The sequence below is a fragment of the Grus americana genome, chromosome 1 (assembly GCF_028858705.1).
Source record: "Grus americana isolate bGruAme1 chromosome 1, bGruAme1.mat, whole genome shotgun sequence".
NCBI lineage: Eukaryota > Metazoa > Chordata > Aves > Gruiformes > Gruidae > Grus > Grus americana.
Window position 1 is genome coordinate 185,395,091 of NC_072852.1, and position 14,161 is coordinate 185,409,251.

Here is a 14,161-nt window from a genome sequence, read left to right on the forward strand (position 1 = left end):
AAGCGTGTAATCTCCTTGTTCCGCTGCCAATAAGAGCTACAATAGAAACAATGTTTTTTCGGAAATACCTCTTCTCTTGACTCAGTTCACTCGGACCCCAGGTTCCAAAGAGAAAGAGCGAGCTCTGGGGTGTCCAGAACTAGGCCCATTCAGTTTTCCAAATATTTTCTTTGGAATTTGCTTTCTTTTGGGGAAAAAAACCCCAAAAAACCCACAAACCCAAAATGAAAAAAACCCCAACAAAACCAAAACAAACCAACCCCAGGATGTTCACAATTTTTCTAGATACAGCTTTTTAGAACTGAAACCACGCCTCCACCAAATATCTAGTGATGCTAGACAGTAATATAATCCTGCTTTGAGTGTTTTGAGACAGTGAAATAATGTCAATAAAGGTGACCTAATTTGTATGCCATTAAACATCTTCATAAAGATGAGAAAAGAGTACAAAACCTCCTAGGTTTGAGAATATCACAGACATACTTCTAAAGAAATGGCAGACTTTAAGGAGCAAGACAGCAATTGTATTATCTACTAAATTGCATTAAAAGTTATCTTGCATGTTAGCAACTGACCAAGCAGCTCTTGAACTTCCACCAAAACTAGCACTTCTACCTGGAAAGGCAGGCTTTATTAACAGCATAGTAAAGGCTTTCATCTGGATGTTGTGACAGTCGACGACAAATTCGCAACAGTTGTCGGGTAGATAAAGATGAAGCCAGTGACTGTGCCTGTCAAAAAATACAAAGTAGTTTAATTATTTGATCTCTGGTACTGGATCTTGGGATTTAAACTGAACAAGTCATGAGAAAAAAGTAATCCAAAAGCAATTATTTCAACTTTTCTCCTAATTCATAGATGCTTTCTGCCTCCTACAGCAGCTTGTGCTTTTTAATCTGCAAGCTTGTAATTCTGTATTTGCTGCAGTAATTCACTGCCATGGAAATCATGATGTCATCAAAAGATTAGCCATACGGTTCCACTTGGTAAGCAACAGGAAAAAAAAAAGTGCTGATAACTGAATTTTATTCACCTTTTAAAACCTAACACTAAACAATATTAACAATACCAAGGAGGTTAGCCACTGTAAAAGGATCAATGTCCTGAAAACTCATCTGCTCTTCACAAGCTTAATATAAGCTCCACATGTAAATGCTCTGGCAAAAGGGTCTGGCAGGATTCTTGGACGTACAAACAAGACAACACTGGGCAGCAGTAAGGAGATTGTATCACCTCTGCACACGCCTTCTGGGCGGGCTGTTACTGGAACACTGTGTCCTTTTCTGTTGTCCACATGTTATAATAAATGCTAAAAACTGGACATGATTCAGCAAAGAGTTACAAAAATGATTCAATGCCTGGGAAGGCAGACCTCAAACAAATACAGTAACATTTAAAAAACAAACAAACAAGAACCCAAAACAAGTCGCCATTTATTTAAAGAGAGATACAAAGACTGAGAAAGAAATCATTCTATAATTATATCTACCGGATGAAGGTATCTAATACAAATAGGTTTCTTATTTTAGCAGGAAGCACTCAACAATGAGTGTGATCTGATAAGTCACGCCATGCTTTGCCTGGGTCAAGTGAAATATTTTAATTAGGTAATTTCAAAACATTTTCGTTTGGTTCATATAAATGATTCCTAACTGCATTACAATTACCTTAATATGTCATGCTGTTTCAGTTGGGGAAAAAAACCTGAAATTTGCAAAAAAGAAAAAAGCAGCACTTCATGAATTTCAGATCCTTTCTTTTCCCCCTTAACAGTTTTTAAGCATGAGAAATGTCTTGACACTAATTCAGTTTTGTCAAACAGATATTAATAATAATAAAAAAAACCCCCAAACAAAATCAGTTCTATGAAACTGTATACAACTTTTCCTGAATGCTCAGAATGCAAAGGATAATACTTTTTAGGATAGCTCTGAGCAATGAGTAAGAGTGATTTAGATGGGGCTAACTGTGAAGATTACTACTCCTGCTCCTCCTGCTTTCATTGACAGAAGATTGTGAAGCATCTTCTGAACCATCATAGTTTACCACCCAGCATTATGGACTTGGTGATGTAAATGATAGCATTTCAAGTGTTACTTCAAGACCTACTCAGCCACGCGTGAAGCACGGGCAAGGCAGAGGGGTGAGCGCTGTATCCTTGTTATCTCTGCTCACTAGCCAGAACCCTCATTGTCTTTGGAGATCACATTCTCTTTCCAAAAGTATCTTAAAACAGCTGAAAGGTTCCCAAGCAGAGTAAGTTTTGGCAGGTAAACAATCCTCCCTAAGTGACAACCTATGGGATAGCACTGATGGAAAATGGCAGCTGGGCACAGTAACTGAGGTACTGTATTTCATACGTTGTACCACCTTGACAAGTCAAATCTCTCAGGACGCAGACATTTTAAAGTCTAAATTATATATAGCATCAGATCCTGCACTGAAATAAATAAGCATAGAGGACAGAACCACAGAGGAAAAGCTGTATCACATCTTCTGAATATTTGCAACTGGCAGTTAAAGTCTTGGGAACAAAATTTCCTCTTTTGTCTTACCTGGTTTTTTTTTATACATTTTACATTGAACAACTGTAAACTCAAAATTGGGTTAGTGACAGCATTTGTAATATATATGAGGCATCTAATTCAACAGGATCTTGACTGTAGTCTCTAGATTCTATTGTAAATCAAGCAAACAATTACAATGATGCAGACAACGCCCACAAGCTGAATATTCTACAGGTATTCTATTGTTAACAAAACCCTTCAAACAATGGTTAATATTTTGAGGATAATCTCTGGCAAAAGCTTACTTACTTAGGCAACTCTACAAATAGCCTGGCATACCTAAGGCACACATTTCAGCTCTCTGCACAGGCGTGCTATTCCCAACATGCCTCATGTCACTGCTGATCTACAAGAATCCTCCCTCGATCCGTACTGTGACTCACTTCTCATCCAACATCACAGACTTCATTTAGATATTTCACAATGCTATAGACATCCACATGTTTGGAAAGGATTTTTACAATGCTCTATTCAGGCATGGTATGTCTCCAAGTATGTCAAAACCAATAAATCTATACATTAGGTGTAAGAAGCTACATAGATAATAAAAACAAAACTGACCCTAAGGTGTACCTAAAAGTCAACCTTTTTACTTATTTTTTTTAAGCTCAGAAGAGCATAACAGCCTATCTGAGCTTCTTAAATAGTTAAAAAACTATTACCCATGTTAAAATCATGAAAACTAAGGAGAACTGAATACATTTGCATGCCAGTTAAACTGCTGGATTCCACTAAAAATGTTTTACGTTTTAGTTACATTAAAAACATCCAGTGCTTTAGTTGCCATAGCAATAATTTCTTTTTCTTTTCATGATGATTTGACTGTATTTTTTTTAAAGAATTTTGTGGTTACTATGTCAGCAGAACTTATTTTTCTTGACAAGACTGCTTTAATAGAATCGCCTGTAGCAGTAACACCGCCAGGAGTTCTGGAGCTTTCCCTTTTCTTAGTCTTTGCTGTTGCCTGTTGGCATTTCATAATGGCTAGGTAGTTCCCATTGCCCAAAAAGCCTCAATAATTTCAGATATGAAATTTCCAATGACTAAAGTGAAATGATCAAAAAGTATTTGGACACACATGATGATAACTGTACCTATTCAAAGGCACCTCAAGCATGTTTCACTGTGTCATCCATCTAAACCCACTGACAACATGTACTGTTCTGCCTGACTTCTCTGGATTTGGGCAATTTCCTAAAAGCTTTACTTATGTAGATTTTAAAAATGTACACTGTGAATCTAAAAGGTTTACAGTATGCAGTGCAGTAATTGCCAGCAATAATTTTCTGGGGCTGGTTTTCCAATCAGTCAGCCTTTGAAATAACAGTATAGCTTAGTGTGCTTCACCCAAGCCTTTGTTAAAACAGTCACAGTAAGGGAAAATAAATTTGAAAAAAAGAGAAGAGAAGAGAAGAGAAGAGAAGAGAAGAGAAGAGAAGAGAAGAGAAGAGAAGAGAAGAGAAGAGAAGAGAAGAGAAGAGAAGAGAAGAGAAGAAAAAAGGGCTCACCGTGGCATCATTTGTCTCCCGAAGCTTGTGCGTTAATGACAACAACTGCTCCACAGCAACACTGGGTACATTTGGAATCTGTTTGAAACAAAACCAGTATTAATCTTACTGCAAGATATGCAAGTTCCATATACAGCTACACTCAGATGCAATGAGCATACAGTTGCTGCAGTTGCTTAATGTCAACCAAAAAGGAATACAGTTCTGATAAAGAGCATTTTTCTATTACAGCATCATTTAATATCACAATAAGAATACTAATTTATATCAATACCATTAAAAGATAAGTAGATATGCTGCTTTGGTACACTTTGAAAATGAAGACTCATATATGCCACACTGAAGTAGGGAGTGGAATAGCAAAATATTTTTTATGTAGTAAATAATCATTATCAGTAAGCAACAGCCAATAAGTGCCTAAAATATTGAATGTACTTACCATTTCTTTAATAACTTGCATTTCTTCACTCTTGCTTAAAGATCGAACATTATGAAAAAGAAACAGCGTCAGAAACTCTGGACCCAGCCATTGTTGGGTACTACCTCCAATGACAGGAGGTTCTGCTAGGACCACTATTCTGAAAGAGGGGTGGATAGGAAAGATAGACCTGCAAAAAAAGAGTTTAAAAAATGTATTACCAGGTTTAATCAGTGAATAGCAAATCTATTTTTTACAATAGATGAAAAAAAATAAATTATTGTACTGAATCATGTCACGGTCTATTCAGATAATTTGCAATGCAACTTTATTTTTTAAAAAAAGACAAGGATTGCATAATGTGACTTGTAATTTTACAAATTTACGTATTTTTTAGGCTCAAAAGGGTACCGAAGTCTCCTCATCTGCAACAGGACCTGCATGCCTCAAGATGAACAAATACCAGCAACTAAGCTACTGTCTACTGCTCTGTATGTCTGAAATGGGCACATACCACTCATCTGACAGATTTTACAAGTGCTTTACCTAAAGCAGGATGTCTCACAGGCAAACCAGGGAGAGAACAAGATCTACCAGAGCTGCAGTAATGAGTAACTTCTTTCAACTCAGTTAGACCGACAAAAAGAATGACACTGTAGAGACTGGCCTAGATACCATGAAGAGCCAATTCAGTAACAGTTTAGGAACAGTCAGTCCCCTTACTGCTGCTCTTTGCGGCCCTTGGAAAATCACCTGGACTCTTAGGGTGGGATTAATATACCTAACGTCATATCATCCCTAACTTCGTAATACCCCTGAAAGTTACACTTCAAAGACCAAGCCAGTCACCTCACTCTTGGCTCATTTCAGAGTCAGCATGGGGAGACAGGTCCCTCCAATAGCAGATTAAGACTTAAAAGAATTTAAGAAATGCCCTACTGGGTCCTTCAATCTACCCTATATGTTCTCTCTCCGATTACGACAGCTGGAGATGCTCTCTGGGGAAAGCACATACGTAAGCCTAGCTGCTACCAGTAGTCTGTTCCCCTCATACTCTCCCAGCACCCACAATCAGATCTTCAAGGACATTGGAGGGTAGATCTCTATTTGCTTTAATGTCTGTTTACCCACAAATTTTTCTAATCCCTTTCTGAACTTCTTCATCCTATCTGCCTCCACAACTTCCTGTGGCAACACATTCAATGTTCATGGTTGTAAAAGGTACTTTTATCATTATTAATATTATTATTATTATTTAAATCTTTATGGAACTGACCTGCTAGCTTCAGTCAGTGTACCCTAGTTCATGCTGCAGGACTGGGTGACTAACAGTCTTTTAGACACCTAACTATGTGATTCCACTGAAGATAATGGGACCTTACTGTGATCAACACAAACTTAAATACACAACTTCTAGATGCATGTGCTAGGGCAAGAGAAGACCACTGCCTTGGTTTTGGGTCTTTGCCTTCCTCGCCTTATCTATGTAATATTATCAGCTCTTTGGACTGGGAATTCATTGGTACTCAATCAGCACAACTGCACAATCTCTAGAAGCAGCAGAAATAATAGACAGTAACAAGTGAGACACAAAAGCCAGTCAAATTGTGCAAAGAGGGTCTATTTTCAACAATTAATTTCACAGTACTCTTATTAAATAGGAGATGTTAATTTGGAAAAAGCAAGTGAAATTTAATTAGACAGCTTATATTGCTAGATATGCCTGTTATCATGTCATTTTCCATATAAATTACTACATTTGAAATCAGAACACTTGGAGGCAAGTATTCTTTTCCTGGTTAAATTGAGGGGGGAAACCATGGCATAAGAAAATCTGAAAATCTGAAGACAGAATACAACCATTAAACATAAATTAACAAATCTACTGCATAGTTGGCTCATCTGTTCATCACAACAACAAACCTGTGATACAAGAGAGCAATATAGCAAACAGCCTCTTGTATCAAAGCCAACACAGACGAGGTGGCATGAGTTGTTCTCAGCTGAAAGTCATAAGCCTAGAAGCTACTCCCTGATTGATAAAAATAGAAATAGATGTCTGAAAACATCACATGAAAGAGGAACCAATGGGAATGTCCCTGTCACTAAGTATAAAAGAAGGTCAGGGAACATTAGCCAACCTTTTTATAGAAGAAAAGGTTTCCTAGATAGGATAAATACATATACTTCCAGACTCACCTCCCCCCTCCGCTACTAAGAAGAAAAACAACCCTCCTAAAGAAATCCACCAAATCCAAAGGACCAATTCTGCTGCTTCTGCAATACCAGAAAAGAACGCAAGAAGCAGTCAGCTTTCCCTAGTGAAGGGAACACATTTCTCCTGTACCACCTCTGCGTCACTGCCTAACTCAGAGTGCATGGTGGGTACAGCCGGGGAGGGCACGGGGAAAAGTGGGAGGAGAGGAGATACAAAGTCAGGGCAAGCTAACTTGGTGATATCACTTAAAGTCACTGACGTACTCTCTAGACGTGGAGATATCGCAACATCGCTGCTGTAGGTTTCCAGTTTGTAAACATGAATAAAACTATTTGGCTACTTCAAAAGCTTATTGTTTGGACTGATGTTTGCAATGTTGAAAAAGTCAAGCTAAGTGTATTATTAAAACAAATGCCACAAATGACTTAATCCTGCAATGCTCTGAAAGTTCCCAGCTTCCATCAGTGCAACCAAAGAGCTTCAAAATTGTTCTAATGTATTACAGATCAAGTCTCTTAAGGACTATAATATGGAGCTCCTACATGGAGCTATATTTTACAAAGAAATCCTTGACATCTTGTGTTCTTTGCAGATGAAGGCCAAGTAAGTGTATCTTGTTAAAAACTTGACACCTTTTAAATTAATGAGCCTCAAACACAGCGGGAAGATTTGGTGTTAGTCGATTAATACGAAGAGTCTCTATCCTTCTCTCTATTAAATGTTTACTGACAACATACCTAGCAGAGCACTTTAATAATGTGTGTGTCCTTCTTTTGACAGCAGTGTTTAATTCCAAACAAGGATTATGGCCACTGCTCTCGAGAGGAAGATCAGAACACAGTCTGTTCAGGGTGATTTTAGGGAAAGATTTTCTTGTTATTGACACATGGTTCTGAGCAATTGAAGCTTCTCTTGGAAAAAACAAGCAAAACCCCCAAAAACCCCAATGCAGAACAGCATTCCTAATGCCACCATGCAAAACAAATCTATTTTTGGTCATCTCTTCCTGCAACATAATTTAATAAATCTCATTTCCTATTAAAATAAGAACAATTTTTTTACTTGGGAATTGTTATAATACTAGGACCACAGTGACCTACTATTGTTTTCTTGCTGTTTTTCTTAAACTTCACCACAGTCTAAAATTAACAGATTATCTGAAAATTCACTAAACTGAAAAAAAAACCCCAAAACCACAACAAAAAAAATTAAGTAAAAGCTAGAAAATGTAAGCAATTAAAAACTTTTATTGCTTGCTAAATTCACTCCCTGCCACATTTTATATTTGTCTCATCTACTGTGTGTTCCCTTTCAACCTAATCACATGGAAAATAATCCACTGTCTGCAGGGCATTGAAACTACCCATGCATTATGAGTGACTTCTTTTAGCTTTTGAACAATACCTAATTCTAGATTTTCCTTTAATAGCTGCCTTTCTGCTTACCACACTAAGAGCTTAGCTCTGTGCATGTGTGTTGGGGGTGGGGGGGGGATATCCACCCAAATGGGTTAAAATACCGCATCGTAAGACAAACCAGCACTTCACTGCTCATCTTCTAAAGGCTGTGTGCTATCTTTACAGTATCTGTCTCAGTGAAGTAAGGGATTATTACAAAAGAAATCGTATGAAGAAATCTTGGATATGCACAGTACTTGAATGCGCTTTCTCTTAATCTCTGAACCCGTTCAGGAAAATGAATCATACAATCATTAAATGAATAAGGAATCAGCAGCTATAATTTCCTTCTATGTAAAAGATCTTTAAGGACCATCTGTCATTTTCTCAAGGGCAGCTTTTTTTCCTCTTCTCCTCAAACTCATAAATAAAAATACTTACTTCCCCTCAAATCAGCGAATGTCATCTTACTGTGACTGCTAACTTAACTCCACAGCCAAACTTGCACAAGAACAGAGGAAAAAGTCCTCTGTGCCCACTGCTAGTTACCTTGTAGCTTACAGGCTTTCAGCAGACCTCATCTAACATCATATCCCAACATCTCACAAGGGCAAACGTACTGCTTGCACTTGTCAGTCCCCTCACAGAGCTACTGCACCCGCCAGTCTGAAGCCCTTCTCAGAAAAATGCTAGTAGACGTGACGGATGTAGATATGTAATGAAATAAATGACAGTAAATAGCATCATTTAAATTAAGAATATGTTTTATTAGCTCTTACAAAGGAAATAAAACTTTTAAATCATAGAATGGTTTGGGTTGGAAGGGACCTTAAAGATCATCTAGTTCCAACCACCCTGCCATGGGCAGGGACACCCTCCACTAGACTTTAGTTTAAAGCCATCATCCCGTGTCCTGTCACTCCATGCCCTTGTAACAGTCCCTCTCCAGCTTTCCTGTAGGCCCCTTCAGGTACTGGAAGGCTGCTGTAAGGTCTCCCTGGAGCCTTCTCTTCTCCAGGCTGAACAACCCCAACTCTCTCAGCCTGTCAGATGAAGTTGTCCAAAAATATAATTTATGAATAATACTATTTTAATCTGCAAAACTTGAAAACAATCTGAAAACCAAACAACACTTTCCTCCTTGTCCAGCCAGCACTGCTAATAACACGGCCATGTTCGCATTCTCTACTGCAACACGGTTTACATTTGTAGAGTGAGGCATGTGATTTCTTTAGACCATAGTGTGATCTGAAATACCATCCCTTTATTTAAAAAAAAACAAACCCTCTTGACTTATCAAGATTGGAAATTAAGTGACAGATTGTGCAGTGTTCTCCTTTCTATTCTGCTACACATATGAGTATTATTAATATTGAAGCACTAAAAATTAAAGGCACGAAAACTGTGAATTTTTTTTTTTTGCTATCATATTTTCATATAGGAGCATGAAAGCTTAGTACAAAATGTGTCTTGCTTGTCTGAAGAAGGGATCCCTTAAAACTTCTCCATTAATATCTCAAATTTTTCTCTTAGATGGGAAAAATCTTTAGGTGTGTCAAACACAGACTAAAAAATTATGTTTACAGAAGTTTCGGCTCATGGGTTTGGAATCGTACTCCTTTTCTCTAAAATAGATTTAAATGGAAATTCTATTTTAAAATTCCATTCACAAAGTACTGAGTTCAAGTAGTCTATTAAAAAGCATTATCAGTTGTTCTTTTCCATTATGAACGACATATTTGTATTTATGTAACTTACAACAGCATCTGGCCACCTCATTAGTGAGTCAGAACAGAGAGTAACAGTGAGTTATTTTGTATTTCTGAATGATGAGAAGTAGCACAAAAGACAAAAACTGCAAACTTCACTACAAATAATCGCTACAATCAGGAACACTCACGCACAGAAAAGCTGACCTGAATGGGGGAGAGGAAGAATGTACTCCATGTCTCAGTTTCTCTGACATATGGCAGTAACATGTCAGTTGTGTATCACAGCTGCCTTCCAGTTTCCAGCTATCTATTGCTTTTGCTGAACTCATGAAGATGGCCTTGCCCTCTCCTAATCTAATGATTTCCTAATGAAGATTTTGGCTTCTTTCTTTCAAATTCCAGTCCTTCTGAAATACTCTTTTTTCTCTTGAACTCATATCTCCTCTGTTTATGACTATTTTCAGCTACTTCATTTAGGTCTTGCCTGACTGCTTAGACATTTAAAACTCTGTCATGCACTTCCACTGAATCATTGATGTGCCTCTCAGTACGCTTTTTCCTCTTCCTCTGTCTCTCATAAGAACTACATTAGTACATGAGATCAGGTAGATAAAAAAAAAGGTTAATAACAAAAAAAAGTTACTTTTGTAACATAGTAAGTATTCTATGTACCATTTTGATTCCCAATACACAAATGAGAATCGAGGCTGAATAAGTGGAATTTAGGAAAAAAAAAAAAGTCAGAATAATCTCCTGATTCAAACAAAACTTGAAACCACTTTCCATAGGGAACTCCCTTATTGGAAAATTACCAGTAGTCTTACTGTGCCACTCATCAAACATCCCAGATTCAGTCGCAGCAGAACTGGGAATGACAGCATATATTCTGCAGGCCTGGCAAAGAGCAACTGTCCCAAAATTACTTTAGTCAAATCCAGTAAATCAGGGTAAATAAAGCTCTCTTTTTGTCTAACATCGGAAATATAGCTAAGGCCACTAGGCACAGCCATTGACACACAGCAAGCGACATTTCTCATCGATAGGTAAAGCATCTCACAATCATGATTGAGAAGTAGGAGTTTGCCCAGCCAATCTCCTAATGAATTCAAGGTACAGCATATTCTATATAATATCTCCACAAGGCATTCTTCCACAGGCAAATGAGGGAAGGTTAGCACCATCGTGTTTTCTTAGCCTGTGGTTAAATCAGCTGTCAGTACCCTAGATACCATTTGATAAGAAGGTGTCTGGAGAGAAGGGCTAATTCTGCAAAGCTATTCGGCAACACTGGAAAGTACAGAATCTTGCAGTGACAAGTGCAGGGAGACACAGAATCCAGATGTAAAGCTCTATTCCTGTGAGAGAGATTTGAGCCAGGAGGAGAAGCAGTACTGAAGATGAACGTGTGATGAATTTTCTAGGTTTTTGGAGTATATTGGGATGAACTAAAGGGTACCATGCAGTAAGCAAACTGCACAGCCACTGCCATTCCGCCTGAAAGCACCTTGGGCAACACCATCAACACGAAGCAGGGAGACTCACACAATGACTAGATCTATTTTGAAGTAGAAAGTCCAATGCAAAGTTGGGATAACATCCCAGATAGATCCTTGGAGCTTTTTTGCTCCTCTTTTCAAAGTCTGGGCTTAAAATCCTGATAAACAGAACACTTCCCTGATACATAGCTCTTCACTCAAATAAAACAAATGCAGGAAATGCCCATCTAGCTGGGTGCATGGCCTCAGCAGCATGGATACAATTTGCAACAAGTAGGCTTAAATTACATAATACCTACAAAAAAAATCAAAATAATTTCTATGGAAGACTTAAAATGAAGTTTGTTTTGTTGTTTTGCTGTGTTGTTGTTTTTTTTTTTTTTTTAAAAACCCAGTAATTTGGATCAAAAGGGAACTAGAAATAACAAAACAACTAGGCAGTAAAAGCAAAACAGCTTTTCTAAAGGGTACACTATGAAGGAGGTCAAAGAAAAAATTGTATTCAGTGAGACAATTGAGAGAAAAGGGGTAGCAGATCATGAATGCATCCCTACTACAACATATAAGGCCTATTCAAAGTTTGGGCACATGCACACTCTGCGGTATAAATATGCACACAGACACCTGACATAAAACTTCAACTGTTTTTGCAGCAGTTAAGAGTCATTTAAGAATCATGGTATGTTTAGCTCCTTATATATTACTGAATATTAGATTGCATTTGTTTTGACGTGCACTCAGCGATATCCCGCCCATTAACTAAAATTGGTCAGTGGTATTTGATTATGTATCAAGTATGACCATCAGAGGAGTAGAAAACGTTTCTATCAGTGGAATGTTTCTAGCAGACAAGTGGAAGTGAAGAAACAAAAAGAATAAGCATAATGGGTCCCAACCCATCCTTAGGATTTCCTGCCCCATATTAGTTGTAAATTAAATACCAGCTTTCTAGCTAATGAGGCAAAAGAAAGTAACAAGTTGTATTTAACTTCAATTTAGCTTTATTTTCCAACACTCTTAATAAAATGTTCCAGAATTAAGTATTATATACCTTTCTATCTATGTGTTTATGTACTTATAATTTCTCTTCAATGTTTAACTCCTTCTGTTAAAGGATATTGAATGTTTTCCTTTTAGTTCAAGCAATCTAAACAGGATATAATTTTCTCATGCCACAAAAAGAAACAAAAGTTCATGCCGAAACTGATGTTTGAACTATGTTTCTCTGTGATTAGAAGGTATCAATGTAATAGAGAAGCATTTTGCATGATGTTTTTGCAAAAAAAAGAAAAAAAGAAGAAAAAAAGAGGAGATTAAACTCTTTACAGGATGAAATGCTGTTTGCATTCTATAGTTGTTGCTGACACTTTACCTTTCCTGTAGTTTCTCATCAGAGATCTGTAAGTCTTCTTTTAAGTTTTGGTATCTGTCTTCCCTTAACAATCTGGTGCCGTCATAGAGAGTCAGTTCTCTGTCATGTATTAGTCTGTTTGAAAATAAAGAATAAGCTTTATCTAGCCTTTGATTACTTTTAAAAACACTTACATCAACTAACATTTTTTTAAAAGCTACCTCAGTCAGCACGGGTCATAGTAAAAAGAAAAAAGTATACCAATTTAAGATGCATCCAAGTGTGGAGGTAAAATAATATGCATAAGTAAACAGTTTCAGCACATAGTCAGTCAACTTAGTTTTTAATAGATATGGTAAAAAAATGAAAAATAAAAAAATTCTGTCTCACCAGTAGAGTGTGCATAAATGGCACGGAACAGCCATTCTGTTATACTTCTACCAAGTAATCTATTTCTGTTTTGTTCTGTGAAGCAATATATTTCAGTTGCTTTTAATGATTAACATACATACAGGCCCAGCTTTTATTTTTTTTAATGCAGAATTTAATTAGATATAACACATGCTCGTGTCAGAAGAAAAATCAGAAGGCAAATGTAAAATGATTAAAAAGGGAAAAAAAGAGGCAAGGATTATTCTCTCTTCTGCTCTTCTGCATATATATATAATAATAAAAGGCACAAAATGTTTTTGCTACAACCTGCTTTTAAAGCTGGTGATGTCCTTTAAGTTTGCAAAAGGCAGTATACGATGCAGGCACATGAAATAGCACAAAAATTTGACCTGACAGCATAGATTATTATTAACATAGTATTTGCTATTACTATTTCTGTTCTGCAAAGTTTAATTTATTTTTTATTGAATTATGAAACGTTTAGAAAGAGTTCTTTGCAATCAATATAAAGTACTCTTTTATATACAACTGTAATGATCACATTTTATTCAAAGCAGAATGCATTCAAAGTATTTTAAACATTTTCTGTCATCTTGTATTTTCAAATTATTGAGCAAATATTACTAATTTTTAGATTTCATAAATTTAGAGTAAAATCTAGCTCATTCTTCAATTCAGACTTACATTCTGTATTTACAAAGAGCTGAAATTTCTTGTATTATAGATTTGCAAAGAACATGCAAGAATTGCTTCTGCTTTTAAGTATGTAAAGACTGAACGTTACATATTCTATGAATCGTCAATGCTCAGCTTGATTTTTACAGTATTCTTGAAGTTATAAAGTCATGTTCACCAGGAGCAACTTAATTTCTCAGTATACACACACTCACTAAACAGATCTTATCCATGCTCGCATCCTGACCTTTGAAGTACAGCTAGAGTGCCAGGGTTAATTCGATGAATGCCATCAAGAATAACAAGGTTTCCTTCCAGGGCAGCAGTAACGAGTGGCGATGGCCTCCAAGCAGTGTCTCCATTAGGAAGAGTGTACCTTTGCTGTAGCAAATCTCTAGCCGTCATATCCTGTAAGTATCAATTCAT

General features: G+C 37.0%; 1 protein-coding gene across 3 annotated transcripts in view; it reads right to left on the reverse strand.

Annotated features, from left to right (window-relative positions):
* VWA8 (von Willebrand factor A domain containing 8) overlaps positions 1-14,161 on the reverse strand; it is a 194,232-nt gene that overhangs the window by 124,641 nt on the left and 55,430 nt on the right. For all 3 annotated transcript variants that reach the window (XM_054814621.1, XM_054814612.1, XM_054814630.1), the window contains exons 13-17: positions 13,983-14,143; positions 12,689-12,802; positions 4,515-4,683; positions 4,076-4,153; positions 616-731 (exon numbers count right to left, since the gene is read on the reverse strand). In XM_054814621.1, the coding sequence (XP_054670596.1) occupies positions 616-731; positions 4,076-4,153; positions 4,515-4,683; positions 12,689-12,802; positions 13,983-14,143 (638 nt within the window). The remainder of the gene's footprint in view (positions 1-615; positions 732-4,075; positions 4,154-4,514; positions 4,684-12,688; positions 12,803-13,982; positions 14,144-14,161) is intronic.